The sequence below is a fragment of the Dama dama genome, chromosome 12 (assembly GCF_033118175.1).
Source record: "Dama dama isolate Ldn47 chromosome 12, ASM3311817v1, whole genome shotgun sequence".
Lineage (NCBI taxonomy): Eukaryota > Metazoa > Chordata > Mammalia > Artiodactyla > Cervidae > Dama > Dama dama.
In genome coordinates, this window is record NC_083692.1 from 63,792,562 (window position 1) to 63,813,474 (window position 20,913).

The 20,913-nt window shown below is 39.1% G+C and overlaps 1 protein-coding gene and 1 pseudogene across 5 annotated transcripts in view; one reads left to right on the plus strand and one right to left on the minus strand.

Moving 5' to 3' along the window:
- TTBK2 (tau tubulin kinase 2) overlaps positions 1-20,913 on the plus strand; it is a 126,376-nt gene that overhangs the window by 28,671 nt on the left and 76,792 nt on the right. For 2 of the 5 annotated variants that reach the window (XM_061157450.1, XM_061157448.1), the window contains exons 2-4: positions 3,183-3,239; positions 8,624-8,759; positions 17,524-17,671. In XM_061157450.1, coding sequence (XP_061013433.1) covers positions 8,691-8,759; positions 17,524-17,671 — 217 coding nt within the window. In that variant the 5' untranslated portion in view covers positions 3,183-3,239; positions 8,624-8,690. Of the gene's footprint in view, positions 1-3,182; positions 3,240-8,623; positions 8,760-17,523; positions 17,672-20,913 lie in introns of those variants that run through there. The other 3 variants (XM_061157451.1, XM_061157452.1, XM_061157449.1) reach the window with 2 other exon arrangements.
- LOC133067249 (large ribosomal subunit protein eL27-like) lies at positions 10,125-11,371 on the minus strand (annotated as a pseudogene).

The window sequence follows — 20,913 nt, forward strand, 5'->3', positions numbered from 1 at the left end:
AGTTCAGCTTGATCCTTCCATATTAAAGTTCTCCATCCACTTTTTACATTATGGCTTTAGCAGTCATTGATGGTCATTATCTAGATTGATTATGTAGCCAGGGATTGGAAAATGGTGATTTTCTAAATCTATAAGTTCTTCTGCATTTATTAGCTGTGACCATTGTCTAAGGAAAAGTCACCCTCATCATCTTTGTTTCCCCAAAATACTGTTCATAATAGAAAGGCAGGATAAATGTTTGATTCTTTCTGTTTATTTGCCAATTATTAGAATAACGAGTTGTGCCCATGCAATCTTGAAAATTGACCTCTAATATTCTTTTTTCTTTTTTGAATGTCGTTGTGAACTCATGGGTGTGTGTGTGTGTATGTATATAGGTATTTATATTTTTGATATTTTTCAATCACTGCATTCTTGTATATGATCAAATTGTTTCATCTTTGACAAATGAGAATTCCTTCCCTTGTCTCTGATTTCCTTTTGATTTGCTAATACTAGTGTTGTTTACATTTTTGCTTTCTTATTTGATGAGATGCACCAGGTTGATTGTGCATAATTTCCTGTGCCAAACCTGGAATAAGCAGTTTCTCCAAGGAGCCCTGATTTCTTTCAGTGAGATATGATGTTTAGAGTTCACAATCTGGAGGCACGAGTTTTTATTGCTACTGTGTTATCATTGATTTTAGGTCTTCTCAGGTCAATCCTCATGTCAGATCTTCTACCGTAATTTGTCTGATACTTGTTACGTAGTTGATTCCTAGGGACATTTCTTAGGAACAATATTATTTGGGTTCTGTGTGTCCATGACTACTTCCCTTAGCCTTGAAGGTTACTTTGGCAGGGTAGACCATGCTTGGCTCACATTTCCTTGGCTACTTAAATATATAATAAGCTGTTTGTGCTGATGTCTGTTCTCAGCTTGATTTTCCCCCTTATGTGTAATTTGGACTTTCTGCACTTATGACCAGTGAATTGTTTTTTCCCATTTAAAATTCAGTGGTTTTACTAGACTGTATTTTGGCATTGGGTTTTTTTTTTTTTTTTACAATGGAGAAAAGACAGTTTCTTTAACAAGTGGTGCTGGGAAAACTGAACAACTCCATGTAAAAGAATAGAACTAGAACTTCTCCCAACACCACACACAAAATAAATTCAAAATGGATTAAAGACCCAAAAGCAAGGCCAGAAACTGAAAAACTCCCGGGGGAAAGCACAGGCAGCACAGTCCCCGACATAAATCACAGCAAGATCCTCCATGACCCACATCCCCGAATGATAGAAATAAAAACAAAAATAAACAAATGGGACCTGACCAAAGTCAAAAGTTTTTTGCACAGCAAAGGAAACCGTTAACAAGGTGAAAGGATGACCATGAGAATGGGGGAAAATAATAGCAAATGAAACAACTGACAAAGGGTTGATCTCCAAAATATACAAGCAGCTCATGCAGCTCAAGACCAGAAAAACAAACATTCCAATCAAAAAGTGGGTAGACCACTCCATAGACATTTCTCTAATGTCTTATTTTTCTAAAGAAGACATACAGATGGCCAGTGAACACATGGAAAGACGCTCAGCATTGCTCATTATTTCAGTTCAGTTGCTCAGTAGTATCTGCCTCTTTGTGATCCCATGGACTGCAGGATACCAGACTTCCCTGTCCATCACCAACTCCCGGTGCTTGCTCAAACTCACGGCCGTCGAGTTGGTGATGCCATCTAGCCATCTCATCCTCTGTCGTCCCCTTCTCTTCCTGCCTTCAATCTTTCCCAGCCTTGGGGTCTTTTCCAAAGAGTCACTTCTTCGCATCAGGTGGCCAAAGTATTGGAGCTTCAGTTTCAGCATCGATCCTTCCAATGAATATTCGGGGCTGATTTCCTTTAGGATTGACTGGTTTGATCTCTTTGCAGTCCAAGGGACTCCCAAGAGTCTTCTCCAACACCCCAGTTCAAAAGCATCAATTATTTGGTGCTCAGCTGTCTTTATTTTGCTCATTATTAGAGAAATGCAGATCAAAACTACAATGAGGCATTATCTCACACTTGTCAGAATGACCATCATCAAAAAATCTACAAACAATCCTGGAGAAGGTATGGAGAAAAGGGAACCCTCCTGCATTGCTGGTGGGTATGAAATTCACCTTTTAAAAATAACAAAGAGAAACGTATAAACAAACAAAAAATGAATATTTAACTCCATCTTTAGTGTACCAAATATAAACACACTTGTATTTCTTACTACAGATTCTCACTTTTAGGTTCTGATTTTTTTGTTTGCCCATGCAGTTCTTCACTGTGGCTTTCAGTCAACAGCTCATTATTAGATAATAAACCAACTTAAAAGGAGAGCTATGTGTTGATAACTATAGTCCCCCCTAAAAATGTGCAATCAGGCTGTTGTGAAGGATCATTCATAGCAGGATGCTGAACTCAAGGAGCACCATATGTAAAATCGATGGTCAATGGGAATTTGCTGTATGGTTCAGGAAACTCAAGCAGGGGCTCTGTGTCAATCTTTGCTTTGTCTCTCATTGATCCTTTGCCCAGGATAGACATTTTAGCACCTGTTTCTTCCTGTAGCCTCTTCAAAGAGTTTCCTCTCGGTCCAAGCAATTTGCCCATAAAATTGAACTGTTTCTATGTTTCACAATCACCATCCCAGAGTTAATATTTTTCTCTTTAGGAATATTCTTGAAATGCTGCTTTTTAAAAACATAAACAATAGGGTTGCTTCTATTAATAGATTTAAGATTCTCCTCTTCAGTGATGAATAGGGCTTCCTTTAAACCTTGCCCATCCCCCCTCTCTCTACACTCTGGGAACAATTAGTTTGTTCTTTGTATCTGCGGGGCTTCCCCGGTGGCTTAGATGGGAAGAGTTCGCACCATGATGTGCTAGGCAGAGGGGCCGAGAACTGAGAGCAGCTGCTGTCAGACTTACTCAGCTTGCCTTCTGCCGTTTTTAAAGGCCTGGCCCAATTGCACCCAGTCCTCTTGAACCACAAGGATAGGCTTTGCCACCAGAAGTCCTCCACTGAGACGCTACCTTTGGATACTGTTTGACAGGAATCAATACCCTTTCTGAGAGCTTTATATTTTTGTTGCTGATGACATCAAGATATTTCTCTTCTTCATCTTCATTTTTTCCATCAGAACCTTGAAATTTTTCAATTTCTTCGGCCAGCAGGCGCGAGGCGTGCAGGAAGGACGGGTCCAGGCTGTCTCTCTGCCATCAGCTCAGGCAAGTACTTCTCCTCTTCCATAGCACGGACTTCATACGGGCCCCGGCCAGGCTCAGGGCTCTGTGTGCTGGACACACGTCCCTGCCGTCCTGCTCGCCCGCCGCCCGCCCGCCTCAGCCACAGCCGGGGTCTGGCGCCCTCTCTGGGCTGGCGCCACCAGCCCTGCCAAGGGCTAAAGCGGTGCCAAGCCTCCTCTGGCATTGGGTTTAATAAACAGCCCTTTTCTGTGGCTCATGTTTATTTCCTATGCATTTTAATTGTATCATGTAACATTAAAATTTTATTAGCTTTGGTGATGTTAAGCTCTATCTTGCAACTTATTAAACTGTAAACTGTTGTAAATTAGGTGCATTTTTTTCCCTTAGTAAAAGGTTGGACTAAGGGTAGTAATCTGGGTCAACCGCCATTGACACCGTCCTTGCCCTAGAGTCTAGTATTCTCAGTTATTTTAAGTTACATTTGTGTAGTAATATTCAGTTCAGTTCAGTCACTCAGTCATGTCTGACTCTTTGCAACCCAATGGACTGCAGCAAGCCAGGCTTCCCTGTCCATTATCAACTCCCCAGGCTTACTCAAACTTATGTCCATCGAGTCGGTGTTGCCATCCAACCATCTCATCCTCTGTTGTCCCCTTCTACTCCCACCCTCAATCTTTCCCAGAATCCGGGTCTTTTCAAATGAGTCAGTTCTTCGCATCAGGTGGCTGAAGTATTGGAGTTTCAGCTTCAACATCTGTCCTTCCAATGAATATTCAGGACTGATTTCCTTTAGGATAGACTGGTTGGATCTCCTTGCATTCCAAGGGACTCTCAAGAGTCTTCTGCAACACCACAGTTTCAAAAGCATCAATTCTTTGGTGCTCAGCTTTCTCTATGGTCCAACTCACATCCATACATGACTAGTGGAGAAACCATAGCTTCAACTAGACGGATCTTTGTCAGCAAAGTAGTGTCTCTGCTTTTTTTTGTGTGTGTGTATGTGTCTCTGCTTTTTAATATGCTATCTAGGTTGGTCATAGCTTCTCTTCCAAGGAGCAAGCGTCTTTTAATTTCATGGTAGCAGTCACCATCTGCAGTGATTTTGGAGCCCCAAAAAATAAAGTCTATCACTTTTTCCATTGTTTCCCCATCTATTTGCCATGAAGTGATGGGACCAGATGCCATAATCTTAGTTTTTTGAATGTTGAGTTTTAAGCCATCTTTTTCACTCTCCTCTTTCACTTTCATCAAGAGGATCTTTAGTTCCTCTTCACTTTCTGCCATTAGGGTGATGTCATCTGCATATCCGAGGTTATTGATATTTCTCCCGTCAGTCTTGATTCCAGCTTGTGCTTCATCCAGTTGTAATATTAGGTTGCTGCAAAGTATTATTGTTGTTGTTCAGTTGCTCAGTCATGTCTGATGCTTTGCTATCCCGTGGACTGCAGCACGCCAGGCTTCCCTGTACTTCACTGTCTCTTGGAGTTTGCTCAAATTCATCTCCATTGAGTGATGATGCCATCGAACTACCTTATCCTCTGTCACCCCCTTCTCTTCCTGTGCTCAACCTTTCCCAGCATCAGGGTGTTTTCCAGTGGGTCAGCTCTTCACATCAGGTGGCCAGAGTACTGGAGCTTCAGCTTCAACATCAGTCCTTCCAAAGAATATTCAGGATTGATTTCCTTTAGGATTGACTGATTGGATCTCCTTGCTGTCTGAGGGACTCTCAACAGTATTAGCATGGTGCAAAAGTAATTGCCGTTTTATATTGTTGATCTTTGTTGTTTGATTTTGAGATGCCTTCTCAAATGTAATTATGCTATAGTTCATTTTAATGTGCATTTTTTGCTTTATGTTTTTTGCTAATGATTTATTCAGTTCAGTTCAGTCACTCAGTGATGTCCGACTCTTTGCTTCCCCATGAACCGCAGCATGCCAGGCCTCCAGTGCAACATCAACTCCTGGAGCCCACCCAGACTCATGTCCATTGAGTCGGTGATGCCATCCAACCATCTCATCCTCTGTTGTCCCCTTCTCCTCCTGCCCTCAATCTTACCCAGCATCAGGGTCTTTTCAAATGAATCAGCTCTTCGTATCAGGTGGCCAAAGTCTTGGAGTTTCAGCTTCAACATCAGACCTTCCAGTGAACACCCAGAACTGATCTCCTTTAGGATGGACTGGTTGGACCTCCTTGCAATCCAAGGGACTCTCAAGAGTCTTCTCCAACACCACAGTTCAAAACCATCAATTCTTCGGCGCTCAGCTTTCTTTAGAGTCCAACTCTCACATCCATACATGACCACTGGAAAAACCATAGCTTTGACTAGACCGACCTTGTCAGCAAAGTAATGTCTCTGCTTTTTAATATGCTATCTAGGTTGGTCATAACTTTCCTTCCAAGGAGCAAGTGTCTTTTAATTTCATGATTGCAGTCACCATCTGCAGTGATTTTGGAGCCCCAAAAAATAGTCTCTCACTGTTTCCACTGTTTCCCCGCCTATTTGCCATGAAGTGATGGGACCAGATGCCATGATCTTAGTTTTCTGAATGTTGAGTTTTAAGCCAACTTTTTCACTCTCCTCTTTCACTTTCATCAAGAGGATCTTTAGTTCCTCTTCACTTTCTGCCACAAGGGTGGTGTCATCTGCATATCTGTGGTTATTGATATTTCTCCTGGCAATCTTGATGCCAGCTTGTGCTTCCTCCAGCCCAGCATTTCTCATGATGTGCTCTGCATATAAATTAAATAAGCAGGGTGACAATATACAGCCTTGATGTACTCCTTTTCCTATTTGGAACCAGTTTGTAGTTCCATGTCCAGTTGTAGCTGTTGCTTCCTGATCTGCATACAGGTTTTTCAAGAGGCAGATCAGGTGGTCTGGTATTCCCTCTCTTTCAGAATTTTCCACAATTTATTGTGATCCACAGAGTCAAAGGCTTTGGCATAGTCAATAAAGCAGAAATAGATGTTTTTCTGGGACTCTCTTGCTTTTTTGATGATCCAGCGGATGTTGGCAATTTGATCTCTGGCTCCTCTTCCTTTTCTAAAGCCAGCTTGAACATATGGAAGTTCACGGTTCACGTATTGCTGAAGCCTGGCTTGGAGAATTTTGAGCATTACTTTGCTAGCCTGTGAGATGAGTGCAATTGTGCAGTAGTTTGAGCATTCTTTGGCACTGCCTTTATTTAGGACTGGAATGAAAACTGACCTTTTCCAGTCCTGTGCCCACTGCTGAGTTTTCCAAATTTGCTGACATATTGAGTGCAGCACTTTCACAGCATCATCTTTTAGGATTTGAAATAGCTTAACTGGAATTCCATCACCTCCACTAGCTTTGTAGTGATGCTTCCTAAGGCCCACTGAACTTCACATTACAGGATGTCTGGCTCTAGGTGAGTGATCACACCATCATGATTATCTGGGTCGTGAAGATCTTTTTTGTATAGTTCTTCTGTGTATTCTTGCCACCTCTTCTTAATATCTTCTGCTTCTGTGAGGTCCATACCATTTCTGTCCTTTATTGAACCCATCTTTGCATGAAATGTTCCCTTGGTATCTCTGATTTTCTTGAAGAGATCTGTAGTCCTTCCCATTCTGTTGTTTTCCTCTATTCCTTTGCATTGATCCCTGAGAAAGGCTTTCTTATGTCTCCTTGCTATTCTTTGGAACTCTGCATTCAAATGGGTGTATCTTTCCTTTTCTCCTTTGCTTTTCGCTTCTCTTCTTTTCACAGCTATTTGTAAGACCTCCTGAGACAGCCATTTTGCCTTTTTTGCATTCCTTTTTCCTGGGGATGGTCTTGATCCCTGTCTCCTGTACAGTGTCACAAACTTCTGTCCATAGTTCATCAGGCTCTCTGTCTATCAGATCTAGTTCCTTAAATCTATTTCTCACTTCCACTGTATAATCATAAAGGATTTGATTTAGGTCATACCTGAATGGTTTAGTGGTTTTCCCCACTTTCTTCAATTTAAGAGACTTAAATGATTTATTATTTGGTGTTTATATTTATTTTAGACTATAGAAATGATGTTAGACAAAATGTGAATTTAAGCTATTTTTAATTTGTGTTCAAAATGAGTCATAGAGCAGCATAGACAGCTCACAACATCAGCAACGCATTTGACCCAGCAACTGCTAATGAATGTACAGTGGTGGTTCAAGAAATTTTGCAAAGGAGACGAGAGCCTTGAAGATGAGGAGCTTAGTGGCTGCCTGTCAGAAGTTGACAACAATGAATTGAGAGCCATCATCAGAAACAATCCTCTTAAAATTATGCAAGAAGTTTCCAAAGAACTCCACATTGACCATTCTATGGTCATTTGGCATTTGAAGCAAATCGGAATGGTGAAAAAGCTCAGTGAGTGGGTGTCTCAACGTTGTTCAGTCATTGTTCATGAGCTGACTGCAAATCAAAAAAATTGTCGTTTTGCAGTGTCCATGTTCTTTTATTCTATGCAACAACAATGAACTATTTTTCAATTGGATTGTGGTATGTGATGAATAGTGGATTTTATACTACAGCCAGGGATGACCAGCTTGGTGGTTGGTCCAAGAAGTTCCAAAGCACTTCCCAAAGCCAAACTCGCACCAAAAAAGGTCATGGTCGTTGTGTCGTGTCTGCTGCCCATTTCTGATCCACTACAGCTTTCTGAATTCCAGAGAAACCATTACATCTGAGAAGTATATTCAACACACTGATGAGATGCACCGAAAACTGCAACACCTACAGCCAGTATTGGTCAACAGAATGGGCCCAGTTCTTCTCCACGACGATTCCTGACTGTGCGTTGCACAATCAGCGCTTCAAAAGTTGAACAAATTGGGCTACGGAGGTTTGCCTCATCCGCCATCTTCACCTGACCTCTTGCCAGTGGCTACCGACTTTAACTTCTTCAAATTTCTCGACAACTTTTTGCACTGAAAATGCTTCCACAGCCAGCAAGAGGCAGAAAATGCTTTTCAAGAGTTTGTCAAATCCTGAAGCACAGATTTTTACACTACAGGAATAAACCAACTTATTTCTTAATTGACAAAAATTTGTTGATTGTAATGGTTCCTATTTTGATTACGAAAAATGTGTTTGAGCCTAGATACAATGATTTAAAATTCATGGTCTGAAACTAGAATTACTTTTGTACCAACAGAGAGTCAGACACGACTGAGAGACTTTACTTTTAATATAATGCCTCTTTAATGTTTGGTTATTTCATTGGGCTCTGTAATGGAAAGGTAAGTACTTTTTTATATGCATTAAACAGATTTTAGAACTGAGATTTGGGATTTTCCCCCTTTCCAGCCAAGCAACCTAATTAATGTATAGGATTAGTAGTACTTCTGGGTGCTGAAATGTTTGTGTTAATTAGTTAGTCCTGATATGCTGCTCCTGTTTCTTTTGTTTCAGGTTAAATGGAAACCACCCTTGGGAGCCGGATGCCTGTGTAGCCCTTCTACCACATCAGTGAATTGCAATGAGTGGAGGAGGAGAGCAGCCGGATATCCTCAGTGTTGGAATCCTGGTCAAAGAAAGATGGAAAGTAGTAAGTATACATAAGGAAGAGAGAGGGGCAGGGTAGGGGAAAGGAAGAGGTTTTGGTATCTTGACAAAACATTTCATTAGGAAATAATACATATGTTGCTTATAAGCCTAAAGCAGTTACTTTTGTTTCTTTTCCTATAATTAGGTTCTGTTTATACCCTAATTCTTGTTCTTGCTCCTTACAGTAGTAAATTTTCCTAAGCTCTAATAGCTACTATTGAGTAAGGTAAATAAAAGTATACTTACTTAGGGAAAGAACAATTGAAAAAAATACAATGTAATGAACTGCCCTTTTTATTTTTTAACATTTTATTAAGGAAAATTGTAAGTATATGTTAAAATAGCATGACTGTTATAAAGAACTTCCAGGTACCCATGCCCAGCTTAAACAGTTATAGATTGATAGTCAGTCTTGTTTCATCTCTTTTAACCTCTCTACTAAAATATTTTAAAATTATTCTTATTTTTTAAATTATGAAAATATGATAACACATTTATAGGAGACTTGGAAAATACAGGACAAAGTTACATATAGTTCCAGTATATATTACAGTCATTTGTTTTAAGTAGATAAATTAAGATTTTTAATTGGAGTTTTAATATGAAACTCTCAGAAATTAATAGGATGACTGTACAGAGAAGTAGAATATAGTATACCTTAAAAGCACTATAAACCAGTTTGACGCAATTAATTATTTATACAGTTTTCACACAACAGTAGGATACAAATTCTGTTGAAGTTCCCATTGACTATAAACTAGGAGACACTGGAACATAGCTAGAGACTTAAGATCAGGTGCAGAAATTTTATGGTCTTAAAGGTACAGAAATCATACAGAATCTGTTCTCTTATTTCTGTGGACTTAGGTTAGCGATAACTATCAAAAGATATTTGAAAATAAAGTTAGAAGACTGAAAAACATAGAAGGTGATTGCAGAGAAGAAAGCATTTAAATGAGAAATTAATATCAGAGATACTTTTAAAAATCCCATGTATTTGGAAATTAAATATACACTTTTAAATGAGGGATATATCTAAGAACCTGTAACGTGGAAAATTAGAAAATATTTGTAATAGAATAAAAATGAAAAAACAATTTACCAGAATCTGTTGCATGCAACTGAAGCTGCTAAATGCATTTAAATACAATGTGGAGTCTTAAATAAGGTATGAAAACAAATAATGGACACTAGCATAAAATTTTGTGAAGATTTGAACAAAATCTGTACTTTAGTTAATAATACTGTATCACTTGTTAACTTCTGGGTTTTTTTTCCTTGACAGCATAATATTTCTTAATATTCTCAGAATTAGATTAGAAGTTTCAAGCCTCATTCACATTTTTTTAAATCACTAAGATAATAAACTTTCTATACTTCTAGCAGTAATAGAAAAGTGAAAATGAAGTCGCTCAGTCGTGTCCGACTCTTTGCAACCCTATGGACTGTAGCCTTCCACACTCCTCTGTACTTGGGATTTTCCAGGCAAGAGTACTGGAGTGGGTTGCCATTTCCTTCTCCAGGGGATCTTCCTGACACAGGGATCGAACCTGGGTCTAGCAGTAATACTAGATGCCAAAATATATGGAACTATATCAAAATTTTGAGTGAATATAAATTAGAAATCTAGCATTCTATCATACTGAGTCAGACAAGTGGAATAAAAATATCATGAATTTTTTAGCTAGGCAAAAATTCATAAGTCTTCTAAAATATGTGTATTATACATACTCTATATAGATACATATGTGTATACAAAAGCTTTTCTACTATACTTTTCTTGAGAAAGAACATTAAAAAAAACAGAGATGGGGAAATGGGAAAATATACCAAATGAAATGGGAGCACTGAATATGAAATAGAAAAAGTGAAACAAACTAGATAAAAGTAAAAGATCATCATAGAGTCCAGTTTTTTTTTTTTTTTTTAATGTTTTTAATGACTGGGACAGACCTAAAACCGCAGCTTCTGTAAGAACCATTTGTTCTTGCCTGTGTTGTATCTCTCCTCAAACTTGACCTTTGCCTCTCATGGGGCCCTGTGTTTGAGAGCGGATCTCTGAAGACATCCTTGTTCACAACAGTTTTGTCCAAGGGCGTATTCGCAGAGTACCTTGTAGGCATGAGGTGATTATAATTATATAACTTTCACAAAAGACTTGATCTTTGACCTCCTGGTGATTTTCTTCTTGCCCATGGAAGCTGTCACTCTGCAGGGATAGTGATCACTTCCAGCCACCAGAACATGGCTGTAGGGTCAGTCTGAGAAGCCGTCATCAATATTCACCACAACGACCGCTTTGCGTCCAGAGTAGTGACAGGCCAGGACCAGCACCACCTTCCCGGGTTTCATGAACTTGCCCATTTAGGCAGCTACCACTCGGGACTACAGCAGAAAGCAAGAAAGGGCACTTGTGCTAACCTTTCACCCCAGGAAGCGTGATCTCACTTCCCAGTTGTTTTTAAACTTTAAAAACAGATCTCTCCCCAAATATTTTGAAGCACATCTTTTACCTTACTTTTCTCTATGCACATCAGTATATAATCTCTAAAAGATATACTTCTTTTGAAAATTTAATCATAATATCACATTCAGTAAAGCAATGTCATTAATATCATTAGATATCCTTCCAACTTTCACATTTTCCTAATTGTTTTGTAAAGTTTTTTTAACAGTTGAATCAAATCCAAGTGAAGTCTGGATGTTTCAGTTGGTTGCCATCACTTAAGTTTCCTTTAATTTCTAAGTTCCTTTTCATCTTTCTTTTTTTCTTGCAGTTTATTTTTTGAAGAAACTAGGTTATTTATAGAATTTTCCATAGTTTGAAACATAGTTTTTCTATTGTTTCTGCATGGTGTTAACATGATTCTCTGTCTGGTGTATTTTATCTAAACTGTTGCTTATGTAGAGAGGCATGATTAGATCTGACTTCAGGTTTGTTTATTGAGGTAGGGGCTTTTTTTTTTTTACCCATAAAGTATACTGTTAACTTTGGATGGGAGGCACATAATGTCTTATTGCCCATCATTTTGTTAGCACTATTGATCATCATTGTCTAGGTCTGTTAATTCAAAGGGATGGCATATTGGTGATCTATCATTCCTTCATTTATTAGTTGAAGTACATCTATGAAGAGAAATTTTGCATTGTTAACTATTTGATTATCCTGAGATACAGTTTGACTAGGAATACAGGATAAATGCTTGATTCTTTTCTTAATTTACCAGTTTTCAAAATAATAAATTGGTTCCCTAGCATCTTCTGATGCTAATCAGAATCAAACCCCATACCCTCCAGAGATGCTTGGAGGGCTCAAACATACCTTGTGCACACTAGGACCCAGAGACCCCGCAGAGACTGAGGCAGAACTGTGTTTGGGTGTCTCCTGAGGAGGTACAGGTCAGCAGTGGACTGCTGCAGGGGCAGAGGCTCTGGGTGCAGTAGACCTGGGTATGACATAAGCCCTCTTGGAGGAGATCGCCATTGACCCACCATAGAGCCACCAGAATTTACACAGGACTGGGGAAACAAACTCTGCGAGGGCACAAACAGAACAATGTGCGCACAAGGACCCAGGAGAAAGGAGCAGTGACCCCACAAGAGACTAACCCAGACTTGCCTGTGAGTGTCTAGGAGTCTCTGGCGGAGGTGTGGGTTGGCAGTGGCCTGCTGCAGGGTTGGGGGCACTGAGTGTAGCAGTGCTTGCATGGGACCTTTTTCATTACCTCCACCATAGTTTGGCCTCAGGTCAAATAACAGGGAGGGAACACAGCCCCACCCTTCAACAGAAAATTGAAAACTGAGCATGGCCGCGCCCATCAGAACAAGACCCAGTCTCTCCCATCAGGAAGCTTCCATAAGCCTCTTACCCTTCTCCATCAGAGGGCAGGCAGACTGATAACCACAATCACAGAAAACTAACCAATCTGATCACATGGACCACAGCCTTGTCTAACGCAATGAAACTATGAGCCATGCCCTGTAGGGCCACCCAAGATGGACGGGTCATGGTGGAGAGTTCTGACAAAACATGGTCCACTGGAGAAGGGAATGGCAAACCACTTCAGTATTCTTGCCTTGAGAATCCCAAAAAAGTATGAAAAGGCAAAAAGATAAGACACTGAAAGATGAACTCCCCAGGTCAGTAGGTGCCCAATACGCTACTGGAGATCAGTGGAGAAATAACTCCAGAAAGAATGAAGAGACGGAACCAAAGCAAAAACAACACTCAGTTGTGGTTGTGACTGGTGATGGAAGTAAAGTCCGATGCTGTAAAGAGCAATATTGCCTAGGAACCTGGAATGTTAGGTCCATGAATCAAGGCAAATTGGAAGTGGTCCAACAGGAGATGGCAAGAGTGAACATTGACATTTTAGGAATCAGTGAACTAAAATGGACTGGAATGGGTGAATTTAACTCAGCTGACCATTATATCTACTACCGTTGGCAAGAATCCCTTAGAAGAAATGGAGTAGCCATCATAGTTAGCAAAAGAGTCCAGTCTTTTGGATGCAATCTCAAAAACGACAGAATGATCACTGTTCATTTCCAAGGATAACCATTCAGTATCACAGTAATCCAAGTCTATGCCCTGACCAATAATGCTGAAGAAGCCGAAGTTGAAAACAGTTCTAGGAAGACCTACAAGACCTTCTAGAACTAACACCAAAAAAAGATGTCCTTTTCATTATAGGGGACTGGGATGCAAAAGTAGAAAGTCGAGAAATACCTGAAGTACCGGGCAAGTTTGACCTTGGAGTACAGAATGAAGCAGGGCAAAGGCTAATAGAGTTTTGCCAAGAGAACATACTGGTCATAGCAGTCACCCTCTTCCAACAACACAAGAGAAGACTCTACACATGGACATCATGAGATGGTCAACACCGAAATCAGATTGATTATATTTTTTGCAGCCAAAGATGGAGAAGCTCTCCTTATACAGTCAGCAAAACCAAGACTGGTAGCTAACTGTGGCTCAGATCATGAACTCCTTATTGCCAAATTCAGACTTAAATTGAAGAAAATAAGGAAAACCGCTAAACCATTCAGGTATGACCTAAATCAAATCCCTTACATTTGAAGGGACAAGTAGATTCAAGGGATTAGATCTGATAGACAGAGTGCCTGAAGAACTATGGATAGAGGTTGGTGACATTGTACAGGAGGCACTGATCAAGACCATCCCCAAGGAAAAGAAATGCAAAAAGGCAAAATGGTTGTCTGAGGAGGCCTTGCAAACAGCTATGAAAAGAAGAGAAGCAAAAGGCATGGGAGAAAAGGAAAGATACACCCATTTGAATGCGGAGTTCCAAAGAATAGCAAGGAGAGATAAGAAAGCCTTCCTCAGTGATCAATGCAAAGAAATAGAGGGAAACAATAGAATGGGAAAGACTACAGATCTCTTCAAGAAAATCCGAGATACCAAGGGAATACTTGGTGCAAAGATGGGCACAATAAAGGATAGAAATGGTATGGACCTAACAGAAGCAGAAGATATTAAGAAGAGGTGGCAAGAATACACAGCAGAACTGTACAGAAAAGATCTTCATGACCCAGATAATCACGATGGTGTGATCACCAACCTAGAGCCAGACATCCTGGAATGTGAAGTCAAGTGGGCCTTAGGAAGCATCACTACAAAGCTAGTGGAGGTGATGGAATTCCAGTTGAGCTTTGAGCTATTTCAAAACCTAAAAGATGATGCTTTGAAAGTGCTGCACTCAATATGTCAGCAAATTTGGAAAACTCAGCAGTGGCCACAGGACTGGAAAAGGTCAGTTTTCATTCCAGTCCTAAATAAAGGCAGTGCCAAAGAATGCTCAAACTACTGCACAGTTGCACTCATCTCACAGGCTAGCAAAGTAATGCTCAAAATTCTCCAAGCCAGGCTTCAGCAATACATGAACCGTGAACTTCCATATGTTCAAGCTGGATTTAGAAAAGGCAGAGAAACCAGAAATCAATTGCCAACATCCATCAGATCATCAAAAAAACAAAGAGAATTTCAGAAGAAAATCTACTTCTGCTTTATTGACTGCCAAAGCCTTTGACTCTGTGGATCACAACAAACTGTGGAAAATTCTGAAAGAGATGGAAATACCCGACCACCTGACCTGCCTCTTGAGAAATCTGTATGCAGGTCAAGAAGCAACAATTAGAACTGGACATGGAACAACAGACTGGTTCCAAATTGGGAAAGGGGTACGTCAAGGCTGTATATTGTCACCCTGCTTATTTAGCTTATATGTAGAGTACATCATGAGAAATGCTGGATTGGATGAAACACAAGCTGGAATTATGATTGCTGGGAGAAATATCAATAACCTCTGATACGCAGATGACACTACCCTTAGGGCAGATAGCAAAGAACCTCTTGATGAAAGTGAAAGATGAAAGTTCTAAAGAACCTCTTGATGAAAGTGAAAGAGGAGAGTTGACTTAAAACTCAGCATTCAGAAAACTAAGATCATGGCATCTGGTCCCATCACTTCATGGCAAATAGATGGGGAAACAATGGAAAAAGTGAAAGACTTTATTTTCGTGGGCTCCAAAATCACTGCAGATGGTGACTGCTGCCATGAAATTAAAAGACGCTTGCTCCTTGGAAGAAAAGCTATGGCAAACCTAGATAATGTATTAAGAAGCAGAGTCATGACTTTGCTGACAAAGGTCCATCTAGTCAAAGGTATGGTTTTTCCAGTAGTCACATATGGATGTGAGAGTTGGACTATAAAGAAAGCTGAGCACCGAAGAATTGATGCTTTTGAAATGTGGTGTTGGAGAAGACTCTTGAGAGTCCCTTGGACTGCAAGGAGGTCCAACCAGTCCATCCTCAAGGAACTCAGCCCTGAATATTCTTTGGGAGGACTGATGCTGAAGCTGAAACTCCAATACTTTGGCCATCTGGTGTGAAGAACTGACTCATTGGAAAAGACCCTGATGCTAGGAAGGATTGAGGTTGGGAGAAGAAGAGGACAACAGAGAATAAGATGGCTGGATGGCATCACCGGCTCAATGGACACGAGTTTGAGTAAACTCTAGGAGTTGGTGATGGATAAGGAGGCCTGGTGTGTTGTAGTCCATGGGGTCGCCAAGAGTCGGACACAACTGAGTGACTGAACGGAACTGAACTGAGCATCTTCTGAAAGTGACCAGTGAGATTTTTAAAATTATAATTAAGAATTCATGGATTTAAGCATATTTCACATGTTTCAGTCTGTTGTAGTTATCATTGCTATTGATGTTCATATTGTCTCATTTGACTAAAGGGATTTCCTTCATGTTGTCTCCTGAGTCTTTTTAACAGGATCCTTATAGTCTTTTGATGGCTTCCTTGCCCTGGACTCAGAATCTGCTCTCTTTCTTCCAGTAAAGAAGCTATTTTTCTTTTGGATATATTTAAATATGTTTTATTGCTACCTGGTCTTTTGTTAACCAAGGTTTTGTTCCACTGGCAAGTTTAGCCAAGCTATTCAGTTGTTTCCTTAGTCTGTCAACAGATTGCAAAAAAAAGATTCTTCTTTTAGAAATAAAAATTTTGTTTTTATGGTACAGTGTTTTACTTATTAGGCAAAGCAGTAGACTTTGAAAATTTGCTTGAGTAAACATAGGAAAGAACTTTGTCACCATCATGGCTGGTGCAGGGAGATTCCAGCAGTTGGTAATCTTTATATAAGTCAGGCACGTGTGTTGCTTTGTTGAGAGCTTTGTGTTAAGTGCTATGGTAAAGGTTGGCAGTTCTCCATTAGACATAGCAAAAGGTGACAAATGCAGCTATGCCTGGCATAGTTGCTCTGTCCTGATAATGAGAGCCAATATACATGTGGAGCATGTCTGCCAAATTTGAGTGACATAGTGGCCTCTTAGTAAAAAAAAAATTACAGGCTCATTGTTAAGGATGGTGTTTTGGTTATCTGTTATTCATTGAGTTGACCAAAAGATTCGTTTGGATTTTTCTGTTACATCTTATGGAAGAACCCAAATGTTTTTGACCAACCCAATGACAAGCTACATCAAAATTTAGAGGCTTAAAACAATCATTTATTTTGATCACAGTCTTGTGGATTAGGAATTTAAAAAGAGTTCTGCCTAGATGGTTTTTATTTCTTAGCTGTGTGGCAGCTAGCAGGCTTGAGCTTTGGAGGGGCCACCTCCAAATGACTTCTTTGGTGCCTTGGGGTCCTTCGTTCCCTTAACCCCAAGCTGCTGGCCCATTTTCTAGGACCTCCCTTCGGGGCCATGTTCTCTGTAGCTATTCAGTGCCTCCGAGAGGAGGGTAAGTGGTGCTGAGAGAACTGGGCTCTGGTGGCCTGTCCCTCCTCCAACCTCCCCACAGACACATCTCAGTCCGGTTCCAGAGGAGATTTCAGTTGGTAAAAAAAGATTTTAGGGATTTAAAACGTCTTCAAATGATTGCCTTAGAATTAGAACAGATCTGGTGGTTGAGAGTTATATGTGGGAAGTGAAGCTTCAGATACTGTGTCTTTTATGATGTTTCTGATGCTGGCTGTACACCTAATTTTAAAATTGTTTGTGGCTGAAATAAATTCAGTACTTGTGGACAAATCTGTGGGAAAAAATTTTGACATTATTTCTAAGTATTCATTCTTGGCATATGCTCAGTTAATAATATTGAGATCTTTTAGCATAAAATAGGGGTAGTCAATTATATGTTATTTTGTAAATATAAGAGATGAATCAACTTCTAATTAGAATCTTCTATTAATTGTGTGTGTGTATGTGTTCTTTTTTTATTTCCCATGCAGTTGAGGAAGATTGGGGGTGGGGGCTTTGGAGAAATTTACGATGCCTTGGACATGCTCACCAGGGAAAATGTTGCACTGAAGGTGGAATCAGCTCAACAACCAAAGCAAGTTCTGAAAATGGAGGTTGCTGTATTGAAAAAACTACAAGGTAAGCTGCTTTGTATGATATACCAAACAATTTATTATTGTCTTTGAACCTCAAGTTACATTCTTTATCAGTTGAATATTCTGGTGTCAACTAAGTGGAATCATGCTGAACATTTTTCTCTTGGACATTTTATTGCTGCTAGCTAGTAATTGTAGAAATACTGATTGCTTAGAATAGTTGGACCTTGGGAATTTCTTTTCATGGTGAGTAAGGATAAGAGGGAGTGAATTACCTGAAACATTCTGCATTAGTAAGTGTTTACATAATGTCTGTTATGTTAAAATTTACCTTTTTAAAAAATAACTAAACATAAACACCTCTGAGTTGTTTCTTTTTGTGTTTTTGGATGTTAAACATGCTTTAATCACATCAAGAAAGCTGCCTTCAAATCACACTGAAGGGAGGATAAAAAATAATAATATTTGTTACATGTTGATTTCATTAGTTTCAATTTCATCAAATAACTCCTTTCTGGCCCTAGCCATCATTTTTGAGGTCCTTGTTACTACTTGAGTCCCTATTATTTTACTACAAGGATAAGTAACTTTTTTTCTGACTTCATTCTAGGGATGTAAAACCCTTAATATATGGCCAGTTTGATGCATCTTTGTATTTTCAGTTAATGACATAATCTGATATTACTGATATTTAAATATTTTTTCTGGATCAAAATTAAATAGAGGTGTGATTAGCACACTGAATGATCTTATTAAACTCTAGAGGGTTGATATTGCTATGGGACATTCATTAGTATCTAAAGGAATTTAGTATTAACATACAGAGCAAAGGAAGTTGCCATAATTGGTAGAAATAACTAGTTGGTAGGAATAGCAAGGACAAAATGCTATGTAGCTTAGGACCCTCAGATTCACAGCTGTATATTCTCTAGGGTGAATGTGCTATCTTTGTGAATCACTGATGTTTGGAGTTTTTGTAAATTAGTTTCTGTTAAGCTAATGAAATGTGTATTATGTATTCTGGTAGCATCTATTGTTTTAATCACTGCCCTTTGCCTTAAGCTTTCTCATTGTCCCAAGTTTCTCTACTAATTGACTCATTTTTTAAGAGTATGATGCTAATACAGTTATAGATCTGTTTAATAGTTGTTTTTAGGCCAAACTTAGCTTTCCCAAAACATGGGAAATCAGGAAGACAGTGGATAGATCAGCACCCATTGTAACTACTTGAAAAAATAGATGATTAGAGAAGGAAGAATAGAGAAAAGGATGGTGCTCTCTTTTCGTCACTTTTTCTGTTCTTCCATGTTTATTTTGAGCTGTTTGCATCTCAGTGATATGAACAAACAGGTGCAGCTAGAGCTCTGTCTTCCTGGCTTGCACAGATCCCAAGTGATCTGTTTTACTCTCAGCCAAGTCCATAAAGGATATGTTAATATCAGCTTGGCTTGGACAGTGCTGCTTCACCTGTCTTTCTCCTACTTGGTGCTAAGGAAATGTTTCCAGATGAGGCGGGATACAGCTTTATAGCCCTTTCAGCAAGTTCTCCTGCCTATTTTGGCCATGGTTTACTCAGGATTCTATGTGATAAAGCTTAAAGAACAGTTTTAGTACCTTTTAATGGGTGAATTGGAGATCCTTGGATGCTGAGTCTCTCCTTTCCTTCTTATTTCATCTTTCATACTACTACCTAAAATGTTTTTCTTATCTGCTTTTAGTTCCTCAGAACTTTTCACTTTCCAAAATAGTTTTTTTTTTATCTTTTGGTCTGTATTTCAATGGGCAGCCCTTGACTTTCTTTTCTTGACTTTCTAACCATGCCTTCTGGATACTTAAGCTGATTCACGTCAGTGTATGGCAAAAGCCTCATAAATTCTTTTTGTTGTAGGTGCTTTGGAATCTAGACCCTTTGAGAACCTTTTAATGGAGCTGAACTTCTTGTTCCTGCCTGTGTGTTGTCATAATGATTTTCTTACTCAGTGACCCCAATAAAAAGGCTATATGTATAAGGAAAAGGTATATAACCAGAGGTTAGCCCTTTATAGGGCTGGTTGGTTTAAAATTGTTGTTCAATTTTTGATAACTTGTATAGGATTTTTTTTTAACATAAAATGATACTTTATGATGAATTTATCCTGAACCCTAAGTTTTGTTCCTTTTGATAAATGAGTCCCCCTTTTCAAAATTCTCATAATTTCTTTTCCTGAATTCCTTCCATTCTCCTTTTTCTCTGTCTTTTCCTGTACATCACAATTCCTCAGCTCATGCATAATTCTCATTACTAGCATATTCCTTTCTCATTGGCCCTAAAGTGTGAAGGCCTTAGCATTTTGCTGGAAATAATAAAAATTTGCCAGACATTGCTTTGTAAGAACTTTGTTGATGATTAATGGTTTTGTGAGTGTATTAATTTATATTTATTGGAACAAAGAAAGTCTTAGTCACTTATTCCCTACCAAAAAAAAAGAATATGAGAATATATTAGAGGTAGTTTATGTTAAACATTAGGAAAATTTGGGAGAATCTACATTATTGCAAAAGTGAAATAATAACACTGTGGAAACTCTTCAGGTGACCAGTTTTAAGAATGGATTGGAGAGGAAGCCCATGTTCCAGTTTTTCTTTTTTTTTTTTAATTAGTAGACTTTACTTTTTTAGAACTGGTTCAGGTTTACAGGAAAAACTGAGCAGGAAGTGCAGAGGCCCCATCTACAGTTTCCTCTGTATTAACATCTTGCATTAGTGTACTATATTTGTTACAGTTGGTGAAACAGTATTGATACATTATTGTTAACTAAGGTCCATAATTTACATTAGGGAATTCCTTTATTAATGACATAAACACTGTAGTCTTAAACACCTAAGAAAATTATTTCTCAATACCATATAAAATCTAGCAGCCAGTATTTAACTTCTCCTATTGTCTTAAAAATACTCTTTTCACATTGAGTTTTTAAAATAAAGATTCACGTGCACAGTAAGCACTTTGCATTTAGTTGACATCTCTCTTAAGTATCTCTTAATATACATGTGTTCCCCCTCCTCTTTTTTTTTTTTTTAAATTTTGGCGTTGCTGTTTATTTGTTGAGAGATGAAGTTCTTAGTTTGCTAGAGCAGTCCACATCTGGATTTGGCTGAGTGCATCCTTGCAGTGTTGTTTAACATGTTCCTCTATCCTCCACATTTCCTGTGAACTTGTAGTTAGACCTAGTGGCTCAATGAGATCCGTGTCGTTATTGTTGCTGATGGAGTACATTGTCTTCATCCACTGTTTCCATGGGGTTG